The sequence below is a fragment of the Schistocerca americana genome, chromosome 2 (assembly GCF_021461395.2).
Source record: "Schistocerca americana isolate TAMUIC-IGC-003095 chromosome 2, iqSchAmer2.1, whole genome shotgun sequence".
NCBI classification, from domain to species: domain Eukaryota; kingdom Metazoa; phylum Arthropoda; class Insecta; order Orthoptera; family Acrididae; genus Schistocerca; species Schistocerca americana.
The window spans coordinates 397,719,144-397,746,552 of NC_060120.1; the positions used below are offsets into that span (position 1 = coordinate 397,719,144).

General features: G+C 40.3%; 1 protein-coding gene across 8 annotated transcripts in view; it reads right to left on the reverse strand.

Annotated features, from left to right (window-relative positions):
• Positions 1-442: 442 nt before the first annotated feature.
• LOC124595310 (diacylglycerol kinase epsilon) overlaps positions 443-27,409 on the reverse strand; it is a 203,312-nt gene continuing 176,345 nt past the window's right edge. For 7 of the 8 annotated variants that reach the window (XM_047133999.1, XM_047134005.1, XM_047134000.1 and 4 more), the window contains 2 exons: positions 16,319-16,455; positions 443-1,031 (listed from right to left, as the gene is read on the reverse strand). In XM_047133999.1, coding sequence (XP_046989955.1) covers positions 906-1,031; positions 16,319-16,455 — 263 coding nt within the window. In that variant the 3' untranslated portion in view covers positions 443-905. The remainder of the gene's footprint in view (positions 1,032-16,318; positions 16,456-27,409) is intronic. The other variant, XM_047134007.1, reaches the window with a different exon arrangement.

Genomic DNA, 27,409 nt, shown 5'->3' on the forward strand with positions numbered 1-27,409 from the left:
TCGCTCCCATCGGATTGGGGAAGGATGGAGGACAAAGTCAGCCATGCCCTTTCACAAGAACCATCCCGGAATTTACAAGAAGTGATTTAGGGAAATCATGGAAAACCTAAATCAGGATGACTGGACATGGGTTTGAACTGTCATTGTCCTGAATGCGAGTCCAGTGTGCTAATCACTGCGCCACCTTACTCAGCAATCCAGTAAGTCTGAAAAATCAGACCGCAGATGCTACACCATTGGAGTGATGTGATTAATGCACAATATCACAAATCCCAACAGGAGATAATGGTAGAACACACAATGAGTCACTTGTACACAGAATACAATGTAGGTTACAAAAGAAAACTTTTTTTAAGTCCATACAATTACTTGATTATCAATACATTAACATTTAAAAACAAGGTGGAATAGGAAAAATTGAAAACATTTCAATAAAAGATAATTTATGTATGACTGTAAAGGTTTTATTTTCTTCATAAGTGGAATTCATAATAATCATATATCTGTTAAAGAATCGCCCTTACCAGTTAAGTGTTGGTACTGGCAGATGATTTGTTGTAAATCCCTGAATATCTTGCAGCTTACTAGTTAAACATTTACATGGATTCTCATTTGCATAACTATAAAACTTGTACAAGCAATGCTACAGCAGATAATTATGGCAAGGCACATCTTAGTATTATTATTTTGTTGTTACAGGCATTTAAGATGAATACAAAATATAAACATATCAAATATAAAAGCAATGTGTAACAATAAAAGCAAAGCAGTTCTGAAACTTCTTTGTAACCAATAAAAAATAAATGTTGTAAAAATTAAATTATTAAAACCACATAAAATTAAACAAAATATTTTGGAACATATAGCATAACAACAGAACACAATCAATGGTCCTGAAATAATACTTAATCAACCGTTTCCTTCAATTTAAGAACAGTGGCCTGATTATGAAAATGTATGTTTATTTCTGAAGTTTTCTGCAACCATGGCTCACCATCTACCTGGATAGGTGCAGGTGATTTCAAAGTTATCTGCAAAATATATTTATGGAACTGAAATGTTGTTACAGTTTACTTTCCTGACAGACAAAAAAAAGGGGGAGAAGTGGAAATTATGGCTGAAATATAATTTTTTAATTGTCAATTTGTTATGAATGCTCAAAAACTTACTTGATTACATTAGCTCCTATTAAGACTGCAACAAAAAATGTGCACTCTATGAAATAGTTTAATACTGTGGAAGTGTCATTTGGTACACAAACATATATCTAAATAATTATCATGTCCATAATTTATGAAGAAAGATGGAAGGTAAGATGTTAGTAAGCTGACATTCTTATACATAATAACATGAATGATTACAAACGAAAATAAGAAGAGGGAGCCACTTATCTGTAAATGACAGATGTGCAGCGCTTAGAAACGATGTAACAGCACATAAATTTTACAATTTTTCGGCTATCACTTTTATTCTATGAGAGCAATTTGAGAAGTTGACAGACTCACCACCAGATGTCAGTGCTACTGCAACAAGGTTCCTCTGTAATAATAGGTCATTATTTACGAGTAAACGTGACATGTCAGTGCTCTAGGTAGAGATCTTCGGTGCTGACATTTCTCTGTTGTTTTTTCCATGTAGTGATTTGTGAAGATGGAAAAAATTAGGAGTCAAGCAATGACTAAGTGCTCGATAAAGAACAGTATGGAAGCAAAGGAAATTCATGCTAATTTTCAGAATCCACTGGTGTGTGCAGGGGAGGGGGGACTCTCTGCTCCTTCACATTCAACAGTCACCAGTGGACAAACAAATTCAAATTTGGTCAGGACAGGTTAGGTAATGATCTGTGTAGTGGTCAGCCAAGTGCATAAAATGGTCATGGAGGATTGCTGACTGAAAGTGCAAGAAATTGCTGATGCTGTAAAGATCTCATCTGAATGGGTGTATCACATTTTAGGAGAGGAGTTGGATATATGAGAAAATTATCTGCTAAATGGGTGCCACAACACTTAACACAGGATCAGAAATGTATCAGAATGGAAATGTCTGAACAATATTTGCCCCATTTTTAGAGAAACCAACAAGGTTTTTTGCATTTGTTTATGATCACAGACTAAACTTGGGACCACTACTACGCCAGAGAAAAAATGACAGCCAAAGCAGTGGAAACGTGCTGATTCACCACCACCAAAGAAAGCAAAAGCAATGCAGTCAGCCAGAAAGGTAATGGCACCAATTTTCTGGGATACGAAAGGAATTCTACTGATAGATTATCTTCCCACTGGTCAAACAATTACAGGACAATATCATGCTAACCTCCTGGACCAACTATAGAACAAGATACATGAAAATTCCAGGTTTGGCAAGAAGGAAAGTTATCTTTCACCGAGAAAACGTGGACCCACACACAAGTGTTGTTGCCAGGGCAAAAATACATGAAGTAATATATGAATTGTTGCCACATTCCCCTTGTGTGCCTGATTTGGCTCTTCCACACTTCCATCTCTTCCCCAAGCTCAAAATTTTCCTCAGATTCTCTTCAAATGAAGAACCGACGGGCAAAGTTGATGGGAGAAGTTAATTTTCGATATGGGATCAAGACGGAGCATTGCTCGACCAAATGCATTGTGTACAGGGAGACTACATTACAAAACAAAAAAGTTTCATTGAGGTATGTCGTTTCTTCTATTTCATTCTGAGAACTTTTCAAACTAACTTTATAGTTTAAGTACACACAAACAAACACACACACACACACACACACACACACACACACAGATGAACGAACATACTCAAACCTGACCCCAGTGACATTTGCATTTGGGTGTTTTTCTGTGGTTGTGAGTTATGTGCTTTAACAAGAAAATGAGTGGTAGCTCGAGAGCTTAGTAGTGCCTCTGTGGTGTTATATGTTTTTATGTGGTGAGCATCATTCAGGTACAGCCAAATGGCTGCCTTTCATCATTTGTGTTTATTGTTTGCTTCCTAGAATTTTTCACTCTTGTAATAGAATCTAATATTGTTAGTCAATATATACACATCCAAAATATTCTTTTGCCTATAGATAGTCAACCAAATGATGATCAGTACAAAATGAAACTAGATGTCATAGTAACCAGATTTATACTTAGCAGCTTATGGCGTACTGAAAATATTAATCTCTAAATTTATGAAAACCATATCCTTTATTCTGTGCAGTTCTGCATGTCATTTTCTGTGAAGCTGTGCAGAAGCTCCATCACTTTTTATTTCTGGTATGATATGGCAACACATTTGTGGTAAATCGCTCATTCACTGGCACTACTCTGACTTATTTGGATTAAACCTGTCATAGTGTAAAAAAACTGTGAAAGTTGAGAAGAGTCCTGCATTAGCAACACTGAGAAATAGTTCTTCGTAATGAGAGCAATCTCACTTCTTTTGTGTCAAGGTATTACTTTCAAAATTCCATGAACATTTAGGAACACAAAGATCTTGAAAAATTTTTATAATCTGTCTGAAGAAAAAAAGCCTGTAATACATGCACTCACTTATGTAATGACACTCAAAGTGCACAATGAAACAGAAATGATCATTAAGAGGCTTAGCTCATCTTCACCTTATGACCAGAACTATCAGTTGTGGAAAAGAACGAAAAAGAATGAAGTTTTTTTGTCTTTTGAATGAATGTTCACTTTTACATGTATCTTTTCCTTCCTTTTCAGTTTACCCAATATCCTTCACTCTTTGCTTCTTTAGTTGTCATCCATTTTCTTAGTTAAGCCTTTTATTAGCAACAGTCACGGGACTCCATTCCGCTTTTTTTACAAGGGTAATCTCAAAAGTTCTCCTATTTTTTATAAGTACATAGACCTGTTTATTTTTACAATGGTTTACATTAGTTTACAGCTTCAACATTTAGCTATTTTTCGACATAATCACCATTTCTGTTGATGCATTTTTGTAGACGCTGTGGCAGCTTTTGTATGCCCATACCAGCTTGTCGCCATGCTGTTTAGAAAGTTATGAACCTCTTCTTTCACTTCGTCGTTGGAGCTGAATCGCTTTCCGGCCAAATGTTCTTTTAACCTAGGGAACTGGGTGCCAAGTCAAAACTATAGGGTGGGTGGGTGATTATGTTCCATTGAAACTGTTGCAGGAGAGCAACAGTTTGCCGAGCAATGTGTAGGCGAGTGTTGTCTTGGAGAATCTGTACACCCTTGCTCAACATTCATCTTCTCCAGTTCTGAATTTCCCGTTTGAGTTTTTTAAGAGTCTCACATTACCTGTAATTGTGGTCCCAGCGATTCAGCTACGACGATGAGGTGAAAAAAGAGGTTCATAACTTTCTGAGCAGCATGGCAGCGAGCCGGTATGACATGGGTGTACAAAAACTGCCACAGCATCTACAAAAATGCTTCTACAGAAATGGTCATTATGTCGAAAAATAGCTAAATGTTCAAGCTGAAAACTGATGTAAACCATTGCAGAAATAAACAGGTCTATGTACTTATAAAAAAATAGGAGACCTTACTTTTGCGGTTACGCTCATAGATTCCGTAATATGTCTATTCTATTCACATGCAATGAATATCAGACACTTTCACCCTATTGCTCAACAAAATTATCTATGTCGTAAGGGGAACTTGTAATTCTTCTTCTGCAAGCCCCTACAGTGAAACAGAAGTGGAATGAGGCAAAGTAGAAGGTATGAAGATTTGTCAAATTCTGTTGGATGGAAAGGTACTGTATTTGCAGTGAAATAGAAATGAAAGCCCCCTCATGAACCATGGACCTTGCCATTGGTGGGGAAGCTTGCGTGCCTCAACGATACAGATAGCCGTACCGTAGGTGCAACCACAACGGAGGGGTCTCTGTTGAGAGGCCAGACGAACATGTGGTTCCTGAAGAGGGGCAGCAGCCTTTTCAGTAGTTGCAGGGGCAACAGTTTGGATGATTGACTGATCTGGCCCTGTATCACTAACCAAAATGCCTTGCTGTTTTGGTACTGCAAAAGGCTGAAAGCAAGGGGAAACTACAGGCGTAATTTTTCCCGAGGGCATGCAGCTTTACTGTATGATTAAATGATGATGGCGTCCTCTTGGGTAAAATAGCCCCCCATTTGGATCTCCGGGCAGGGGCTTCTCACGAGGACATCGTTATCAGGAGAAAGAAAACGGGCGTTCTATGGATCGGAGCGTGGAATGTCAGATCCCTTAATCTGGCGGGTAGGTTAGAAAATTTAAAAAGGGAAATGGATAGGTTAAAGTTAGATATAGTGGGAATTAGTGAAGTTCGGTGGCAAGACGAACAAGACTTTTGGTCAGGTGAATACAGGATTATAAATACAAAATCAAATAGGGGTAATGCAGGAGTAGGTTTAATAATGAATAAAAAAAAATAGGAGTGCAGGTAAGCTACTACAAACAGCATAGTGAAAGCACTAATGTGGGCAAGATAGACACGAAGCCCACGCCTACTACAGTAGTACAAGTTTATATGCCAACTAGCTCTGCAGATGACGAAGAAGTTGATGAAATGTATGATGAGATAAAAGAAATTATTCAGGTAGTGAAGGGAGATGAAAATTTAATAGTCATGGGTGACTGGAATTCGACAGTAGGAAAAGGAAGAGAAGGAATCGTAGTAGGTGAATATGGATTGGGGCTAAGAAACGAAAGAGGAAACCGCCTGGTAGAATTTTGCACAGAGCATAACTTAATCATAGCTAACACTTGGTTCAAGAATCATGAAAGAAGGTTGTATAGATGGAAGAACCCTGGAGATACTAAAAGGTTTCAGATAGATTATATAATGGCAAGACAGAGATTTAGGAACCAGATTTTAAATTGTAAGACATTTCCAGGGGCAGATGTGGACTCTGACCACAATCTATTGGTTATGAACTGTAGATTAAAACTGAAGAAACTGCAAAAGGTGGGAATTTAAGGAGATGGGACCTGGATAGACTGAAAGAACCAGAGGTTGTACAGAGTTTCAGGGAGAGCATAAGGGAACAATTGACAGGAATGGGGGAAAGAAATACAGTAGAAGAAGAATGGGTAGCTTTGAGGAATGAAATAGTGAAGGCAACAGAGGATCAAGTAGGTAACAAGATGAGGGCTAGTAGAAATCCTTGGGTAACAGAAGAGATACTGAATTTAATTGATGAAAGGAGAAAATACAAAAATGCAGCAAGTGAAGCAGGCAAAAAGAAATACAAACGTCTCAAAAATGAGATCGACGGGAAGTGCAAAACTGTTAAGCACGGATGGCTAGAGGACAAATGTAAGGATGTAGAGGCTTATCTCATGAGGGGTAAGATAGATACTGCCTACAGGAAAATTAAAGAGACCTTTGGAGAAAAGAGAACCACTTGCACGAATATCAAGAGCTCAGATGGAAACCCAGTTCTAAGCAAAGAAGGGAAAGCAAAAAGATGGAAGGAGTATATAGAGGGTCTATACAGGGGCGATGTTCTTGAGGATAATATTATGTAAATGGAAGAGGAGGTAGATGAAGATGAAATGGGAGATATGATACTGTGTGAAGAGTTTGACAGAGCACTGAAAGACCTAAGTCGAGACAAGGCCACGGGAGTAGACAACATTCCATTAGAGCTACGGACAGCCTTGGGAGAGCCAGTAATGACAAAACTCTACCATCTGGTGAGCAAGATGTATGAAACAGGCGAAATTCCCTCAGACTTCAAAAAGAATATAATAATTCCAATCCCAAAGAAAGCAGGTGTTGACAGATGTGAAAATTACCGAACTATCAGTTTAATAAGTCACAGCTGCAAAATACTAACGCAAATTCTTTACAGCCGGATGGAAAAATTGGTAGAAGCCAACCTTGGGGAAGATCAGTTTGGATTCTGTAGAAATGTTGGAACACGTGAGGCAATATTGACCCTACGAGTTATCTTAGAAGAACGATTAAGGAAAGGCAAACCTACGTTTCTAGCATTTGTAGACTTAGAGAAAGCTTTTGACAATGTTGATTGGAATACTCTCTTTCAAATTCTGAAGGTGGCAGGGGTAAAATACAGGGAGCGAAAGGCTATTTACAATTTGTACAGAAAGCAGATGGCAGTTATATAAGAGCCGAGGGACATGAAAGGGAAGTAGTGGTTGGGAAGGGAGTGAGACAGGGTTGTAGCCTCTCGCCGATGCTATTCAATCTATATATTGAGCAAGCAGTGAAGGAAACAAAAGAAAAGTTCGGAGTAGGTATTAAAATCCATGGAGAAGAAATAAAAACTTTGAGGTTCGCCGATGACATTGTAATTCTGTCAGAGACAGCAAAGGACTTCGAAGAGCAGTTGAACGGAATAGACAGTGTCTTCAAAGGAGGATGTAAGATGAACATCAACAAAAGCAAAACGAGGATAATGGAATGTAGTCGAATTAAGTCGGGTGATGCTGCGGGAATTAGATTAGGAAATGAGACACTTAAAGTAGTAAAGGAGTTTTGCTATTTGGGGAGCAAAATAACTAATGATGGTCGAAGTAGAGAGGATATAAAATGTAGACTGGCAATGGCAAGGAAAGCGTTTCTGAAGAATAGAAATTTGTTAACATCGACTATTGATTTAAGTGTCAGGAAGTCGTTTCTGAAAGCATTTGTATGGAGTTTAGGCATGTATGGAAGTGAAACATGGACGATAAATACTTTAGACATGTTCTGAGGCATCGAGGGACCACCAATTTAGTACTGGAGGCCAGCCTGGAGGGTAAAAATCGTAGAGGAAGACCAGGAGATGAATACACTAAGCAGATTCAGAAGGATGTAGGCTGCAGTAGGTACTGGGAGATGAAGAGGCTTGCACAGGATAGAGTAGCATGGAGAGCTGCATCAAACCAGTCTCAGGACTGAAGACCACAACAACAATAACAACAACAGAAATGAAAGGAGAGAAAGTAAAAATAATGAACATTTGTCTTTTTCTGTTGGATGAAAAAAATAGGAATCTCACATTATAGTGCAATTTGCTATCTGTAAAGGATAGTAATACAATTACACTAAGGAAAACCAACTGTTTCCCTCGCAATCACATGCTGAAGTATATTTCGTAATGGAGTATTAGACATTAAAAATGTGGAGATTTTATCAATAAGCTGCACATCAGATATTTGCAATATGGATAGAGTAAATATTCTTACAAAGTAGCAGCAGATGAAACACTTTGAAAGATTTGAATTTGTTATCTCTCATAGACAGGGCCTCTGTTTTGTTGCAGAAGTGAGATGACGGTTGCAGGAAATGTGCTAACAATTAAAAATTAAAGATAAAGAAAAGTATCATGTATAATTAAGCACTACCAGTCTCTTTTTCTTTAATAATTCACTGTTCACCCAGGTAAAGGAGACCCTGGTTCTAAAAGCTAGCAATTGTGTATCTTCCAAAAAGTTTACAGCTGCTGTTGTTTGGTGAGTACATTCCCTCTATCAGTGTCATCAGTTTTCAATTCAATGATCACTCGTACATCACATTGTTAGTATGTACGTAATTTGACTGTCATTGCTATAGTAGCAACATTTTATGCACTGTGGTAAATGAGATGATAAGGCATCAAAAGAATCACAGCCAATGCCGAAAGCTACAAGACAGCATAATTTCCAAGATACATGTGTTTGAAACGGGACACTTTATGCGACCAAAGACACACTTATGCTGCCAGTCAGAAGTATCCAGCCTTATTGCATGTCTTTGCATAAAACATATAACAATGAACAAAAATGTGAAAGTCATTAAGTCACATTTGTTCTAAAAAAGGACTCATTATTGCAGTTAAACACTTATGTGATGGATGGATTGATGAGGTTAAAGGGGCCAAACTATAAGGTCATCGGTCCTTTAATCCTTTGTGTGTCAAGCTGGGAATAGTCCATGGAGAGGAAGGACAAAAAGGACAAATACCAATGGACTCAATTGCATCTGAGAATCAAGAAAACCATGAGATAGAAGCAAGTAGATGTGAGAGAAGGGGAAAAGGGAGAAGATGGGAGAGTTGCCCCACCCAGAAAGCAGTTAAAGCCCCTCCACCCGAGACATGTTATGCGACCAAACTCCACATCCAATTGGTGCTTCCACACTCTCCATTACTACAAGAAAACTAGCTACATGGACAAGATAAAATCTCAGGAAACAGAACAATGATGACAAATTTGTCAACCAACGACAGATGTAAAAGAGAAGAATTAAATAGGTGATACCTGCTGGATCCAGGCCAGACCACCGAGCAGGGGCCGCCATGGGCCCCTTGGCGTGGAGCTAGCAATGGGGCACCCCTCCGGTCCCTCAAGTGACCAAAGAGGCTACTGTGCCTAAAGTCATAGAGAGAAGTAAAAACCACTTTCACAGGTAAAACATGAAACCAGATCAGCCACTTTGGCAGTCCACTAGCACCAGAGGTAGCATGTCAACAAGCTTACGGTTTTGCCATTATGGTGGCCAAATTAGAGCAGTCCCGCAGGATGTGGACCACCATAGACAGGCACCACACTGACAGTGGTGGGATCCTCACGTTGGAGGATATGGCTGTGGGTCAGCTAAGTGTCGACAATGCAAAGTTGATAGAGGACAGTAGATTCCTTGCGAGAAGCATGAAGGAAAGTCTGCCACATGGTCGTGGTCTCCTTTATGGTTTGCAGTTTATTTGGAAAAGTTGGGCACATCAATCTGAATTCCAAGCCTCCAATGACCTGCAACGATTGGTGGCATAGAGTTGATCGAAGGTCCAGTTCCAGTACCCCCACCTCTAAAGCCTGGGAGCCAACTTGCCATCCAGTCAGCATGTTTGTTCCCTGGAATCCCAATGTGACCAGGGGTCCACATAAGGACAACCAACCATTCGGCATGGTGGATATCATACAGGAGATCCTGGACAATCACAACCAATGGGTGTCAAGGGTAGCACTGGTTGACTTCCTGGAGACTACTCAGGCCAATTAAGAATGACTCGCCAGTGCATGAATGAAGGTGGCTGAGGGCTTGAGCAATGGCTATCAATTCTGCAGCAAATAAACTGCATCCATTTGGAAGGGAGTGTAGTTCACTACCTCTTGCATATGTGTAGGCAAAACCAGTTCATCCATTGACTGTACAGCCATCAGTGTAGGCCATGTCTGAGCCTGGAAATGCATCAAGGACAGCCAGCAGCAGGCAGTGAAAAACCATAGGATCTATTGAGTCTTTCGTTCCAAAGGAGAGGTTGAGCCAGATCTACGGATGGGGTACACACCATGGGGGTACACATGATTTGTCCCTGATGGAGGCAACAATTGGGTAAGGTGGAGTTCAGGGCAAAGACTCTGTGTGCAAACTGCACTCTTGACTCCAGGTCTCAATCTCTGTTGTGGAGGTAGATTTCCCTATCAGCTCAGATGCTGAGGGAGCACAGCAAATCTGTACTGCAAAGCTGATCAACAGTTGTTGGTGTCTGATCTGTAGGGGAGGGATGCCAGCCTCCACGAGCAGGCTGTTCATCGGACTGGTCCAAAAGGCACCTGTTGCAAGTCAGAGGGCACAATAGTGTATCAGGTCCAGTAATCACAATGCTGAAGGAAATGCAGAGCCATACGCCAGGTTCCCATAATTGAGACATGGCCATATCAGAGCTTTGTAGAGCTGTAAAAGCATAAAATGATCTGTGCCCCAGCTGGTGTTACTAAGACAGTGAAGAGTATTAAGATCTGACAAGTACGTTTGCTTCTGTTGGTGAAGGTGGGGAAGCCACATCAACTGGGCATTGAAGACTAATCCCAGAAAACGATAAGACTCCACCACATTGAGCATTTGGTTACTGAGGTATATATCTGGTTGAGATGGACAGTACAATGGTGATAGAATGCATGACACATGTCCTGGTGGCAGAAAACCAGAAGCCATGGGTGAGAGCCCAGGACTGTGCCTTTGATATGGAAGCCTGCATTCAGCAACACCCTCAGTTGAGGAGTAATAGCAGATGCAAAAGTCATCGGCACACAGGAAGGGTGACACTGTAGACCTCAGAGCTGCAACTAAACCACTGAAGTCATTAGAAAAAGAGGCACACTCAATACAGAGCCCTGTTGAACCCCATTCTCTTCCATATGGGGAATACTGTAGGCAGCACCAACTTGAACCTGTAAAGTACGATGAGACAAGAAGTTCCGGACAAAAATTGGGATTTGGTCCCCAAGACCCCACTCATGGAGGGTAATGAGGATGTGGTGACACCATATTGTGTCATGTAAGTCCTATGCAAGTCAAAGATAACAGCAACAAGATGTTGATACCAGGTAAAAGCTGACAAAACAGCAGACTCCAGGTGGACCAAGCAGTAGAATGACCTTGGCAAAAAATGCCCTGGGATGGAACCAAAAGACCCGGGGACTCTCGGTACCAGCCCAGCTGTCAGCTCACCATACATTTGAGCATCTTGCAGGCAACATTAGTGAGGTTAACTGGGAAAGAGCTGTCATCTCAAGAGGGAGCTTTCCCCATTTCAGTATTCGGATGATCATGCTTTCTCACCACTGAGACGGAAACTCACTGTCGCTCCAGACGTGGTGGAAAATGGCAAGCATGTGACAGTGGTGATCAACTGTTAAGTGTGTGGGCATTTGGCTGTAGATGCAGTCTGGCTCTGGAACCGCGTCAGGCGCAAATGTCTAGGGCGCTGAGAAATTCCCACTCACTGAACAGAGCATTATAAGATTCCAGGTGACGGTGTATTAAATGGTAAAGGAAGTCTTTCTACCCACTGTTTGAGGAAACAAAATGCAGGCTGGTAATTCTCAGATGCAGGGGCTTGAACATAATGAAAAGCAAAATTTTCAGCAACAGCGCCTGGATCAGTGTAGACATCACCACTCACAGATATACTAGGTACACGGATGGGGTACTGGTGTCCATCGAGGCATCGAATCTCTGCGCAAACCTTTGAAAGAGGGATACATGATCCAATGGCAACAACATACCACTCCCAGCACTCTCATTTCTATCATTTCATGAGGTGGCAGGCCTGGCAACAGGGCCATTAAAGGCAATGAGGTGCTCCATTGATGGATGTTGCTAATGGTGCTGCAGAGTCCAACTGTGATATCTAGTGGTCAAAAATGAAGACGGAATCGCTGAGTCAGATGCTGATAGAATGGCTGCAGTTGTGACCTGGACAAATACATCAATACCTCCATGTGGTGAGGTGCAAAGGGTGGCAGCAGTGGTGAAAGCTTACCAATCTGTTTTTGAAAGAGCCCATCTGGGTGGACACCCAGGTGAGTGACACCGAGGGAGGGACACAATGATCATTGATGCACAGGTCACCATGGACTCTCCACTGGATGGATGGGAGAAGACCTGGGCTGCAAATGGAAAGATCAATGGCCGAATAAGACCTCCACGCCACACTGAAGTGTGCAGGAAAACCAGTATTCAAGAGGCAAAGATCGAGCACTGCATGCAGGTTTTCAGTTTCTTTATGATGGTCAATGGTTACCTAACAACATAAAGACGGGAGAGGGGGCTTGTAGAGATTCGAGAATTTCTGTGTAAATTCTAGAACCACTCAGCCTACTACCATCTCGAACACATGATATTCTAGATATGGGTGTGGGACGGTAGAATCCTACCTACTGCGCGTCACATATGTGTGTGTGTGTGTGCAGGTTTAAAATCAGTCGCGGGAAGAAAGTAGACGCAGTGGTTGAAGAGCATCGACAATTTCCTGCCGGGCAATCCATAGAGGTTTTAGTGCATGTGTAAGGAAGAACTGTGGAATTCTTATGCCGTTCTGTGCTTATTGTGCCATTGTCTATTGTTATGTGAAACAAGAACAGTTGAAAAAGTACTCTTGTGGACTCTTGACTCAGCCTTGGTAGAGGCAAGACATATTTTCATATTCATTTTAAGAAAGTCATGGTAGTCAAACTAACTTTCTTTTAACTGTAATTCATTTTGTTTCTAATGTTTGATGGTACAAGGTACTTACAGAAAGTTGCATATGTATGTTGAAAGTGCGAATTACGTTGTGCATGAAAGTCAAATACATTGTTAACTGACAAAAAGGAAAGTTTGTATGTCAACTCACTTTATAAGTAGAAAGAGGCTTAAAAGTTCCTATACCTAGCTCTATTCATCTAAGAAGAAGAGATTTTCCAGCAGCTGATTATCCCGTAAAGAAGAGGGGCTGCAAAATTCCAAGTAAGTCACCTCGTAAATAAGTGGAATGTGGTTTGGGGAAATAAATCAGTATAACCCACACCCACACTGACACTTTGAGTCATCAGAATGTTAGAGGCTGAAGAAACAGTGCACACAATGTGTTCTGTTATACTGCATCGTCAGGAGGGAGATACACATCACAGAGGGCAAATTCCGGAGGTATCCTCACATGAACAGCCACAGTCTCCAAAGCTGTATTGAGTGGTACATGTTTCCTATAGACAAAGTCCAAAAAGTACGTGCAAACACCACCCAACAACACCTCTTCATAGTCAATGTGATTCTTAAAAAGGCCCTACAGCTGCACAGGATAGGGGTTCACATTGCTGAGAAACAAGTTTCATTGAGGGTGATGCAAAAAGCAGGGGACATGCACAAAAAACATTGTACCTCAGCCAAATGGCAGAAAAAAGCACTACATTTCCACTGGAGGTTTACATTATCAGTATCCTGCGGGGGTGTGAAGGAACCTAGGAGGCAGGTTGTGCTTCAGGGTCGCCTGTTGCCGTTGGTTGTGAAAATACACCATTAATACACATTTGTTCCGAATCAGAGTGTGTGGGTGGGTTCGGAACCATACATACAGAGGCACAGGGGCCACCAGAATATCCATCTTTTTGTGGACTATTTCTTGTCCTTATTGTCCTTAGAAGATTTACACTACTGTAAGAGCTTGTCTGCTACAGATTCTGGGACAGAAGAGGAATGAGAAGTCCTATGACCTGCAATCTGTGGCTCATTCGGCCACCTGGTTGCAGGTCAGCAGAGTCCTCGGAAAGGAGCATCCCGAGCGACCCTTTCCTGGTACGGGATGCCAGAAGAGGACAGTGCTTCTCCAGCAGGGGGCTGAGGACTGACTCCCAAAGGGGGTGTGGGGGAAACAATGGGAGTCAGATCACCAAATACCAGGAGAACAATTGTTGTCGAGCAGCTATGAGGGACAGACTAGAAGACATGTAGGGCGATTGCACTGTCACTGAAGAGGATGATGTCATCGTAGCAGTAGCGTACGTCATTGTCATACATGTAGTATGTAGACAAATGTATTTTTCTTCTTGGCCTTTTGATATATGATGTGGTCAAGGGTCTTGTATTCCTTGATTTTCTTTTCTCGATTGAAAATGGTGCAGGCTGCTGAACAGAGAGGGGATGAATGGTGCTCCCTGCAGGTGACACAGATGGGGGGAGGGGCACATGGAGCATTTGTGTACTACAGATGGCCACAATCCAGACAGATGAGGCTGGCATTGCAATGAGAAGACAGGTCCAAGTTGCACGCATTTGTAGTATCGAATGGGAGAAGGAATATATGGTCTGACATTACAGAAATATACCATCACCTTGCACTTCTCTTACAACGTGTCACCTTCAAAGCTAAAGATGAAGGTTCCAGTATTACCCACTCTTTTGTCTTTTGGTCCCCACTGGATACAATGAACATAATGCACACCTGATTGCTCCACACAAGCAGCAAGGATATCTCGCTGGACACTGATACCCTGTACCACATTTATCTTTTATGAGGGGTTATAGAGACAGGAATGTTGTCCAGCTTGTTGCAAGCAAGCAGCAGCTGACACCGAGCAGGGGGAGGGGGGGCTATTTTAACCAGAACAGAGCAAATTTTAATTTTTGAAATAACTGCCACTTCCCCAAACCTGTCCTCAAGGTCTTCAACAACAAAAAATAATGGGTTTGCAGTCAAAATGGAATTCTCATTTGTCCTAGATCAAACCAAGTATTTGGGAGGGGGGGGGGGGGGGACTATTTCTCACCTTGTCTCTGAGCCCTATGTTACTCTCATAATGTAGCCACGGAAAGGAACATTGTGGAGTCATACTTCTCTGCCTAGTAATATGTCTTAGCTTCAAAAGTGACTGCTGGGGGCATGTTTGCTTCATATGAGAACGTTCCGCTATGGTACCACCTACTCCGAATGACAGCTCTACCCATAGGTGCCATCAAGCCTGGCCAGTAAACCATTGATCTGAGTCCTTGTGCCCCAGCCATGACTGGCACATACTTCTTGGCTTTCATGGGGAGATTCCACTAACAGTGTGATCCCTGTGTGCTCACCACTGTGCTTGTACTTGATGGCTCTCCCCACAACAGAATGATTACCATGCTGTGTTTGGGTGTAGTACGGTTCCAAGAAATAAGGGTGCAAAGAGAGAAAGGCACAAAAGGTGGAATATACACTGTGCCAGGTGGCCTTCCCTGCATGATCCACATTTTGTAAAATTTAGAAAAGAAGTAGCAAGTCAGACACAACAAAGGGACCACATAATTAATAATGAAAAGGTGTATAAGGCTGGAAGGTAAGAAAACGAATGTCCAAAACACAAACCAGATTCAAGCACAATTGGCACCAAGAAGACTGCTAATGGAAAAGTAGAGAGGAAAAAAAGAATATGAGAAAAACAGACCTGCAGCACAGAAACAGAAATAGCGCTGCAAGGGCTGGGGCCCTGTGGCGGCCAAGGACATACTCACGAAAGAGATGTGAGCCCCTGGGGGGGAGACACTCAAGTGACTATACACAGGATACGAATGTACAGGAAACATTTCTTAAGCAAATAAATACACTGATCTGTATATAAAATAGTGCAATCTACAGTTGTAAATAGATCTGGCAATGATGTCTAGCCTACTGTAGTGTGGCCAAAGTAAGTTAATTTTCTTTCATCTGACTTTGTAAAATTTGAGGTGCATACACATTGGTCCCCCCCCCCCCCCCCCCCCCCCCCCCCCACACACACACACACATGGAATCACACCCACCTCACCAAAGCTTGAGTACACTGCTTTGGGAAAGTCACACACTAAACTGTGCTCCATCTGATTTAGGTTGATGCCAGCCGAAATTATTCTAGTGTCATGACACTATAGTATAAATCTATCTTCCATAAATGTCATTTGTAAATAACTTTCCGAAATGAGTGCCACAGCACCAAACATTACAATACAGAAATTCCTTGCCTTGGATGAAGCTATGGAAAGGTATCCACTCCTTTATAAATTTCTGACAGAGATGCAAATTATGAATGAAAACTGATACATTATAGTTATCAAAATTAATTTTCATTTTAAGTTGACACCAAAGTATTAAAGGAGAAAACAAAATATTTGTTACCTTAACTTGTGATGCTTGGCCAAATCTATATGGCTGAGACAGGCCCACTTGTAGCTGTGCAATGTGGAAAGATGAATAAATTCCTACGACTTCCAATTTACCATCACTGATGTTCTGAGAAGGCACTGTTTCATCTGCTAGAAATATGGGAGAAAGGCTGTGTTGTACATTTTGGTGAACCACAAACAGAAAGAGTTAAAAATTGTACAGGAATTTCAAGATAATATTTTAGCTCGATCCTGTAAGAAAAAGCACATACGAAGAGGATTAACTGCAATGAGTTTCAGAGTTTTAAGTTTGGTTGTACAATAAATAACATATGAATTACAAATATACTATCACGTGCATGTAGATTCACAAGTGTCTAGTAGTAATAGTTCTACTCATCTATAGATCTCTTCTACAAGGACATTGGACATGCCTTGGTATTACAATTTAAGGACAACAAAAATAAAGAAATCCACATGTACTGATACTTACATACTTATAGGTCTAGTATAAATACAAAATTGAATAGAGGTAATGCATGGGAAGGTTTAATAATAAATAGGAAAATGGGAATGTGGGTAAGCTACTATGAACAGCATAGTGGAAGCATTACCATAGCCCAGATAGACAAAAAGCCAGCACACAACACAGTATCACAAGTTTATATGTCAACTAGATCCACAGATGATGAAGAGATTGAAGAAATGTATGTTGTGATAAAAGAAATTATTCAGGTAGTTAAGGATGATGAAAATTTAATTGTGATGGGGGAGTAGAATTCAATGGTAAGTAAAGGACGGGAAGGAAAAACTATAGGTGAATATGGACTTGGGGAAAGGAATGAAAGAGGAAGTCGCCTGGCAGAATTTTGCACAAAGCATAATTTAATCATCATTAATACTTGGTTTAAGAATCATGTGGAAGAGACCTGGAGACATCAGGAGCTTTTGACAATAAAATGGGAACACAGAGATTTAGGAACCAGGCATTGAAAAGCAAGACTTTTCAGGTGCAGATGTGGTCTCTGACCACAATTTATTGGTTATGAACTGTAGACAAAACTAAAGAAATCGCAAAAAGGTAGGAAATTAAGGAGATGGAACCTGGATAATTTGAAACAACGAGAGATTGCTGAGTGTTTCAGAGGAAAGATAAGGCGACAATTGATTATAACAGGGGAAAGGAATGCAATAGACAACAAATGAGTAGCTTTGAGAGATGAAATAGTGAAGGCAGTAGAGGATCAAATAGGTAAAGAGACAAGGTCTAGTAAAAACCCTTGGATAACACAGGAGATATTGAATTTAACTGATGAAAAGAGAACATACAAAAATAAAAATGCAGCAAATGAAGCTAGTAAAATGGAATATTAATGTCTAAAAAATGAGATTGACAGGAATTGCAAAATGGCTTAGCAGGAATGCCCAGAGGACAAATGTAAGGATTTAGAAATGTTTTTCACTCAGGGAAAGATAGATACTGCCAACAGGCAAATTAAAGAGGCCTTTGGAGAAAAGTGACACAGCTGCACAAATATCAAGAGTGCAGATGGAAAACCAGCACTAATCAAAGAAGGGAAAGGTGGAAGGAGTACATAAAGGGTCTATACAACGGAGATGAACTTGAAGGCAGTATTACAGAAATGGAAGAGGATGTAGATGAAGATATCAGAGGTATCATACTGTGAAAAGAATTTGACAGAGCACTGAAAGACCTCATTTGCATCTGCATCTACATCTACACAAATACTCTGCTAATCACACGTAAGTGCCTGGCAGTAGGTTCACCGAACCATCTTCACAATAATTCTCTGTTATTCCGATCTTGAGCAGCATGTGGAAAATTGAACACTTATATCTTTACGTGCGAACTCTGATTTCCCTTAATTTATGATGATGATTGTTTTTCCTTATGTAGGTTGGCGTCAACAAAATATTTTTGCATTCGGAGGAGAAAGATGGTGATTGAAATTGTGAGAGAAGATCTTGCGATAGCAAGAAATGCCTTTGTTTTAATGATGTCCATCCTATTTTTCAATAACACAAAATGTGCTGCCCTTCTTTGAACTCTTGTGATGTACTCCATTAATCCTATCTGGTAAGGATTCCACACTGCACACCAGTACTCCAAAAGAGGATGGACAAGCATAATGATGGCAGTCTTCTTAGTAGGTCTGTTGCATCTTCTAAGAATTCTGCCAAAAAATCCAATCTTTGGTTCGCCTTCCCCACAACATTTTTCTGTGCATTCTTTCAAATTTAAGTAGTTTGTAATCTTAATTCTTTGGCATTTAGTTGTACTGATGGCATGTAGATTTGAATGATTTATTGTGTAACTGATGTATAATGGATTCCTTTTAGCACTTGTGGTGTCACAAGGCTTAGGCCTGTCCCACCCCTCATTAAATCGACCAAGACTTATACGAATAATTGTAAGAACAGTTATTATTATTATGTTCTTTAAGTTTGTTTTTGGGTTTTCAGAAATACTGTGGGAAGAAAGTTTATTTATGTTGCAGATAACGTGGAAGACGTTGCCCAACGATCACCACGAAAGTTCAACGTAGCTGCAAGTGGGCAAGGAATAAAACGAATGCTGCAAACTACCGCAAGCTATGGAAGAGCCTGGGCCGCAAGGGCGTCGAGCTTCCTAGGTCGTTGTTGGACAACGTCAAAGGAAGAGATATTCTGCTTTCTCTTTGTAAACAGATCGATCGGGTCTTGAAAGGTTCATGTAAAACGTATAGGCGGGTGACACATTAGGTGGGACAGGATGCCTGTAATACTTCCACAGTTATTAAAAAAGTGTTAAGTGGCAAAACCAATAGTTCATCATTTACATAGCTAAAAACTAGTAAAAATATAGGAAAGGAAGAGTTGCGGCGTCAGAATGAAAAGTGATATATCGCTCAGCAATGAAGAAGGATGTAAACAGCGGGTGTTACGTTGTGAAAACAAGAATAGTAAGTCTGTAATTAAGCATAAAGCCACGTAACACTGCACACTCATATGGATGACATCACACTTTTCATTATTTAGGGTTAATTGCTAATTTTCGCACCATACCCATATTTCTTATAAACCATTTTGGAATTTGTTTTGATCTTCTGATTACTTTACAAGACGATTAACGACAGCATCACCTGCAAACAATCTAAGACGGCTGTGGCCTCCCTGACAGGAATTTATGAGTCCTGTCTCATAAATGAGACAATATTCCATAAGCACGCAATTGCATTACAAGCCGCTAGTGAGGTACAGTGTCAAAAGCTTCCTGGAAATCTAGAAACACAGAATCAATTGCAAATCCCTTGTTGACAGCACTCAAAACTTTGTGTGAATAAAGGGGTAGTTGTGTTTCAAAGGAACAATGTTTCCTAAATCCATGTTGAACAGTCTGTTCTCTTCAAGATAATTCTTAAGGTTCAAACACAATATATGTTCCAAATTGCTGCTGTTCATCAATGTTAATAATATGGGCCTATAATTTCGTGGATTACTCCTATTGCCTTTCTTGAATATTGGTGTGAGCTGTGCAGCTTTCCAATCTTTGTGTATGGATCTTTTGTCGAACGAGTGGTCGTATATGATCGTTAAGTATGGAGCTATTGCATCAGCATACTCTGAAAGGAACCTAATTGGTCTACAGTCTGGATCGGAAGACTTGCTTTCATTAAGTGATTTAAGTTGTTTCACTACTCCGTGGATATCTATTTCTAGGTTACTCATGTTGTCAGCTGTTCTCGATTCGAGGTTTGGAATATATACTTCATCTTCTTTGGTGTAGGAATTTCGAACCTTTGTAAATGATCGCCAATCATGGGGATTTTGCATTCGTTTAAATTTCTCATGCAATTTTCGTTGTTCCTGCAACAGTGTTCTGACCTGTTTTGTGTATCATGTGGGACCAATTTCACCTTTTGTTAACTTATTTGGCATAAATCTCTCAATTGCTGTCAATTATATTTCTTTGAATTCAAGGCACATTTGGTCTACAGTTACATTGTTTATTTGGAAGTACTGGAGATTCTCTCTCAGGAAGGCATAAAGCAAATTGTTACCTGCTTTTTTGAATAAATACATTTTTCGTTTATTTTTGTTGGATTTGGGAGTTACAAAATTGAGTCCGTCTATGACCAACATGTATTCACTAACCTCTGTATCACTTTTGATGCTCATTATAGGCTCCTTATTATTTGTTGCTAAGAGGTCCAGTGTGTTTCTACAACTATTTACTGTTCATGTGGGCTCAAGAACTAAAAGCTTGAAATAATTTTCAGAGAAAGTGCGCAGCACAATTTTGGATTTAAACATTTATTTGTGCCAACATATCGAGGGTAAATTGAAGTCGTTAACAACTATGGTTGCATGAATCTGGCACGTGTTTGAAATTAGACACAAGTTTTCTCTGAAGCTTTCAGCAATTGTAACATCTGAGTTGGTAGGTCAGTAAAAGGATCCAATTATTATTTCATTGTGATTGCCAAGAATGACCTCTACCCATACTAACTCACAAGAACTACCTAGTTCAGTTCTGCTACAAGATAAAACCCCTTCTAACAGCAATAAACATGGCACCACCAGTTGTATTTAGCCTGTCCTTTCTGAACACTGTTAGATCCTTTGCAAAAATTTCAGCTGCACTTAACCTGGGTTTTAGCCATCTTTCAGTGCCTATAATGATTTGTTTTTCTATTAGAGATTGGAGCTCTGGTACTTTGCCAACACAGCTATGACAATTTACAACTGTTATATTGATGGTTCCTATATCTAGGTTCTTCATCTGTTTGTCCTGCACCCTTTGAGACTGAAGACCTTTTTGTGTTTCCACGAGACCCTCTAACCTAAAAAACTGCCCAGCCCATGCCACACAGCCCCCGTAACCCCTTGTAGCCACCTCCTGCAAGTAGTGAACTCCTTGCCTATTTAGTAGAACCAAAAACGCCACCTCCCTATGGCGCAAGTGAAGGAATCTGCAGTGTACACGGTCACAGAACCATGTGATCCTCTGGTTGAGACCCTCAAATCGGTTCTGTCCCAGAGGTCTGCAATCGGTCCTGTCGACTATACTGCAAACGGTGATATCTGCTCAAAACCAGGGAGAATCTCCTTGATCCAAAGTGGCATACATCACTGGTACCGGCATGAGCCACCGCCTGCAGTTAGCTGCACCCTGTGCTCTCTTCATGGCATCCAGAAGGATCCATTCCACATCTGGAAACACTCCACCCAGTATGCCCACAGAGGGCACACTGACTTTTTCTCTCTCCTTGGCAGCCATATTTCTAAGGGGACCCGTAACACACCTAACATTAAAGCCAATAATCCCACCCTCTATGACTGCTCAGATATTGGAGACTGAGAGGTTTACTCTGAAACAGGACAAGCAACTGCATCTGGCTGAGGGACAGTGTCAACTACAGACAGCACCGGGAACCTGTTTGCTACACTTGGGAGGCCTTATGTTCGGCCGCCCCAAGAAGTCTGCCGCACCCTGAGGTGATCTCCCACTCAAACGTGGGTGAGGTGTCAATTTCAATGTGAGCAGTAACTGGGCTGACCACTGGTACAGACTGATCAGTTGACTCATGGGTCATGCTGATGTGTGTTGGATCCCCACAGCTGGCCACAATAGTGATGCCCATGCACTGCAGCCTCAAGCTGTGTAATTGATGTCAACACAGCTTGGAGCTGAGAGCAAAGTGTCAACAACTTGGCTTGTATTCACACACAGCAAACACAGACCCAATCTATACTAAAGACCATGAACTACTATACTACATAGGCAAACAAAGGACTATTGACATGGGCTGCAGACCTCTACTGGAGACACTGATGAAAACATATGAACTGTGTCTAATACATCAGATCAACACACATACATTCAAAAACTAAACTAACAAAGCATGCACGTAAGGCTAAATAATTTGCTACTTGTTAGGAACTAGTCAAATGTCACAAAATCGGTTACTTCCCCACTGCTGCTCTATCTTGGCTGGCAGCTGCTGCCTGACCTAAGTCTAAACAAGGCCCCGGGAGTAGATGACATTCCATCAGAACTACTGACAGCCTTGACTGAGCCAGCCATGACAAAACTCTTCCATCTTGTGTACAAAATGTATGAGATAGGCAAAATACCCTCAGACTTCAAGAATAATGCAATAATTTGAATTCCAAAGAAAGAAGATGCTGACAGATGGGAATATGACCGAACTATCAGCCTGATAAGTCATGGCTGCAAAATACTAACACAAATTCTTTACAGAAGAATAGAAAAACTGGTAGAAGATGCCCTTGTTGAAGATTTGGATTCCAGAGAAATGTGGGAACATGCAAGGCAGTACTGACCCTAGAACTTATCTTAGAATATAGGTTAAGGAAAGGCAAACATACGTTTGTGGCATTTGGAGACTTAAAGAAATCTTCTGACAATGTTAACTGGAGTACTCTCCTAGAAGTTCTGAAGGTACCAGGGTTAAAATACAGTGTGCACAAGGCTATTTACAACTTGTACAGAAAACAGACAACTGTTATAGGAGTTAAGGGGCATGAAAAGGATGCAGTGGTTGAGAAAGGAGTGAGACAGCTTTGCATCTTATTACCGACATTATTCAATCTGTACATTGAGCAGGGGGGAGGTGGTGGGGTGGGGGGGTGGGGGAAGAGAAGATTGGTTTAGGAATTAAAGTTAAGGGAGAAGAAACGGAAACTTTGAGGTTTTCCAATCACATAGTAATTATATCAGAGGCAGCAAAGGACTTAGAAGAGCAGCTGAACGGACTGGACAGTGTCTTGAAAGTGGGATACAAGACGAACATTAACAAAAGCAAAATAAGAGTGATTGAGTGTAGTTACATTAAATCAGTTGATGCTGAGGGAATCTGATTAAGAAATGAGTCACTAAAAGTAGTAAATGAGTTTTGGTATTTGGGCAGAAAAATAACTGCTCATGGCAGAAGGAGGAAGGATATAAAATGTAGGCTGGCAATGGCAAGAAAAGTGTTTCTAAAGAAGAGAAATTTTCTAACAATGAATATAGATTTAAGTGTTAGGAAGTCTTTCCTGAAAGTATTTGTATGGAGAGTAGACATGTGCGAAAGTGAAACATGGAGGATAAACAGTTTAGACAAAAAGAGAGCAGCATCTTTACAAATGTGGTGATACAGAAGCATGTGCAGATCATGTAGCTAATGAGGAGGTACTGAATGAAACTGAGAAGAAAAGAAATTTGTGGCACAGCCTGACTAGAAGAAGGTATCGGTTGATAGGACACATTCTGATGATCAAGGAATCACCAATTTAGTATTGGAGGGAAGCATGGGGGTAAATATCATAGAGGGAGACCATGAGATGAATACAGTAAACACATTCAGAAAGATGAAGAGGCTTGTGCAGGATAGAGTAGCATGGAGAGCTGCATCAGACCAATATTCAGACAGAAGATGTCAACAACAACAACAACAACAAAGTTTATCTTTACAGATTGATCACTTGAAAATGGCTGTAGAGGACAAAATCAGCTGATTGTGTTAGATATGTTCATTTTTGCTTAGTAAATACAGCTATGCAAAGGAAAAAAGTATCACTTAATAATTCTTCCCGTACATTTCTCAAATTAATGCTGTCTTCAACAACAGAAATATTTCATAAAAATCTGTGATAATTAAGCTTATGCTACATCCTTTCTACAGATTCACTCATAGCCTTCATTACGCATTCAGTATCCACTGTTGGATAAATGTCCCTTCTAGAATTTTTCCTAATTTTTTTTAGCTATACACATTCCATTGGTTGTTTTCTAATGTCATTTGCCCACGTCATCACTTTTATCTTTTTTTATATGTTGAAATGAAACAAACTACTTCCTTTGTTCTTACATTCTCCTGGTTTAATGTCCTTCCTGTCTCCATTTCATTTCATTTGAATCATAAACACGCCTCCAATTCCAGTGTGTCTCGTAATCTGTCTTATTGTTGCTTGCCCTTGTAATCACCAACATTAAACTCTGAATTCCTCTCTGAACCACCCTAGTTATCGAACAATTTGCACATTAATGAGAACGCTTTGCTTCCATACATCCAAACTGATTATACACACTGATCGTAGATTGCAAGCTTTTTCCTAACTTTTTAGCTATACACATACTTGTTGCTATCGGCTGTGTCTTAGCTACAGATCTGATGGTTAGTTTTGATGTGAAGTTTCTATTCATGAACGTACCACCAGTGTCAGACATGGTGACCATCTTAGAGGAAAGTGTGGTACCTGACATCTACAAACTAGTGTGCCACTGTTTAACAACCACCTATTTAAGGTGGAAAGGGGAAATTTAAGAATAGATGGATGGTGTAGCTATGGGTTCCCCATCTCGCCTGTTGGAGCAAACATCTTCATGGAGGCATTTGAAGAAACAGCTCTCTGGCCCTCACCATTATGTCCTGATTGCTGGCTCTGATATGTTGTTGATAGCTTCATCATCTAGTCAAGTGGAAAGGAGGAACTACAGCAGTTCCACCAAAATCTCAGTCAACGGCATAGTAAAATACAGTTTACTATGGAGATTGAAAAGAATAGGATGCTGCCTTTCCTCGACGTGGAAGTTTACCGTAAACCTGATGATAAACTTGGCCACAGAGTATACAGAAAAGCCACCAGCACAGACAGGTACCTCCACACCTTCTCCCACCATCATCTTACACAGAAGTCCATCCTTCACACTTTAACTGGGAGGACCTACAGGACCAGTGATGACAAACACCTGAAGGCAGACTATGAAACCTCACATCCATTTTTGTAGCCAATGGTTATGGCAGGAATATAATAGATAAAACATGGTGAAAAAAGATGAAGCCAAAGGGAAGAGCAGATGGCTGCACAGGACATAGCCCTATTACCATATGTACAAGGGGTCACCGAACATTGTAGTGTTTCCAATACTGGTAAGTTTGAAAGAAGCAGTTAGGGAGGAAATCAACAAAATGATTAATAAGAATATAATTGAACGTAGCTCCCACCCTTTGGTTGAGGTGAATAAAACTACAGGTAGAGTACGATTAGTGTTAGACGCACGGATGAATAAGCATATAGAGACAGAAAGAGGACAGACCCATTAACATTAATGAATTGTTATCCAAATTTGAGAAAGCAAGGTTTTTCAGCATGATGGACCTGACTGCGAGGTATTGGCAAATTAGGTTACATCCAGAATCAAAGAAGTATACAGCATTTTTGTTTGGTGGTAAATCATACCATTTCAATGCATTGCCATTCAGATTTAATATTTCTGTATCCATATTTAAATGTGCGCTGGATGAAGCATTAGGGATAGATTTCTTGAAGGATTTAATAATATATGTAGATGACATCCTGATAATATCACCTTCTTGGGAAGAACATTGTATAACATTGCGTAAGACCCTGAAAAAATTTAAAGAGAAAGGTATTACGGTGATGCTATCTAAATCATATTCTGCGCGTCAAGAGTTTAAGTTTTTAGGGCATATGGTAGGGATGCAGGGAATTAGACTGGACCCTGAACGCATTAAAGCTATTAAAGAATGTCCACATCCTAGAAATGTAAGACAGCTGAAGGGATTTATAGGTATGGCCGGATACTATCGATGGTACGTAAGAGGGCAAGAAATGAATGACCCGAAAATGTTAAGTGTATTAAGGAAGGGAGTACAATGGATTTGGGATAAAGAGGTGAATGAAGTATCTGAAAATGTCAAAATAGCACTTGTTGAGTCACCCATATTACATCATCTGGTTATGGGCGAACCATGTAAAATTTTAACAGATGCATCGGATTATGATATTGCAGCAGAACTTTTCAAGGAGAGTGGGATCTAAATCACGTAGAACACTGAACCATAGCTTCTGCTAGCCGTAGTCTGAACAAACACGAGTTAAATTACATGGATACTGAAAAAGAACTGTTAGCAATTGTATGAAGTATCGAAAAATTTCAAACATTAATATGTGGTTCAGATATCTACATTTGTACAGACCATCAAGCTTTATCACTTCTAATGAGTTGTCATTTATTACATAGTAGGTTAATGCACTGGATGCTTTTCCTACAGGAATATTATATTAGGATACAATATGTAAAAGATCCGAGAATATTGTACCGGATGCTTTGTCTACGTTACCCATAGGCACAGAAGAATTAAAATGCATGGAAGGACCCGGTGTTATATTTGCAATTAACGTTATGTGATTAAAACATCTGAACATCAGATTACAAGAGATGGCTCAGAGAATAATGGAAAATATCCATCATGACCCCTATTTTACAGAAATGTTTTGTATGTGTATCCGAAATTCCTTACCTCCTAATCAAGTAGGAAAATGGAAAATTATAGGTCACAATTTGTTTTTGAAAGACAGTGTGACATCGCAACAATGGCGTTTATGCATTCCTAAGGTAATGGAAGATGCACTTGTGGGGTATGTTCATACAGGATATGGACACTTCGGAATACAAAATGTATAGCTCATATGAATAATTTTTATTATTTTAAGAAGCTAGGGCATAAAGTAGCATTTTTAATTAGAACTTGTGAAATCTGTCAGAAGGTGAAAGAGAATAATACTCGTGTTAAGTACAAAATGTATTGGTTATCCCTAAGTTCTCACAGCAGCAAATTTTTTTGGACCAATTCAAAAAGGAAAGGGAGGAACGTCATACATTTTGGTTATCATACAGTGTTGGTCAAAATATGTTAAACAATACACAATCAAAAGAGCAAATACCCAAACAGTTATACACTGTTTACAATAATACTTTCTGGAGGTAGGTAAACCAAAACGGTTTCTCACTGGTAATGGACCACAGTTCGTGAGTAAGGAATTTAAAAAAAGTTCCTAGCTTGGGAAGGTATTCATCAAGCATTAATATCCAACTATAACCTGTCCTTGAATCCATGTGAAAGAGTTATGAAAGAAACTGGGAAATTATGCTGTACTTACTGCCATGAAAAACATACTTTATGGGCGACGAAAATTGAAGACTTTGAACTTATTCTAAATGAATTACCACATTTGTCAACAGGGGTTATCACCTTTAGAAGTAACAGGCAAACCTTTTGTAGGAGAACCT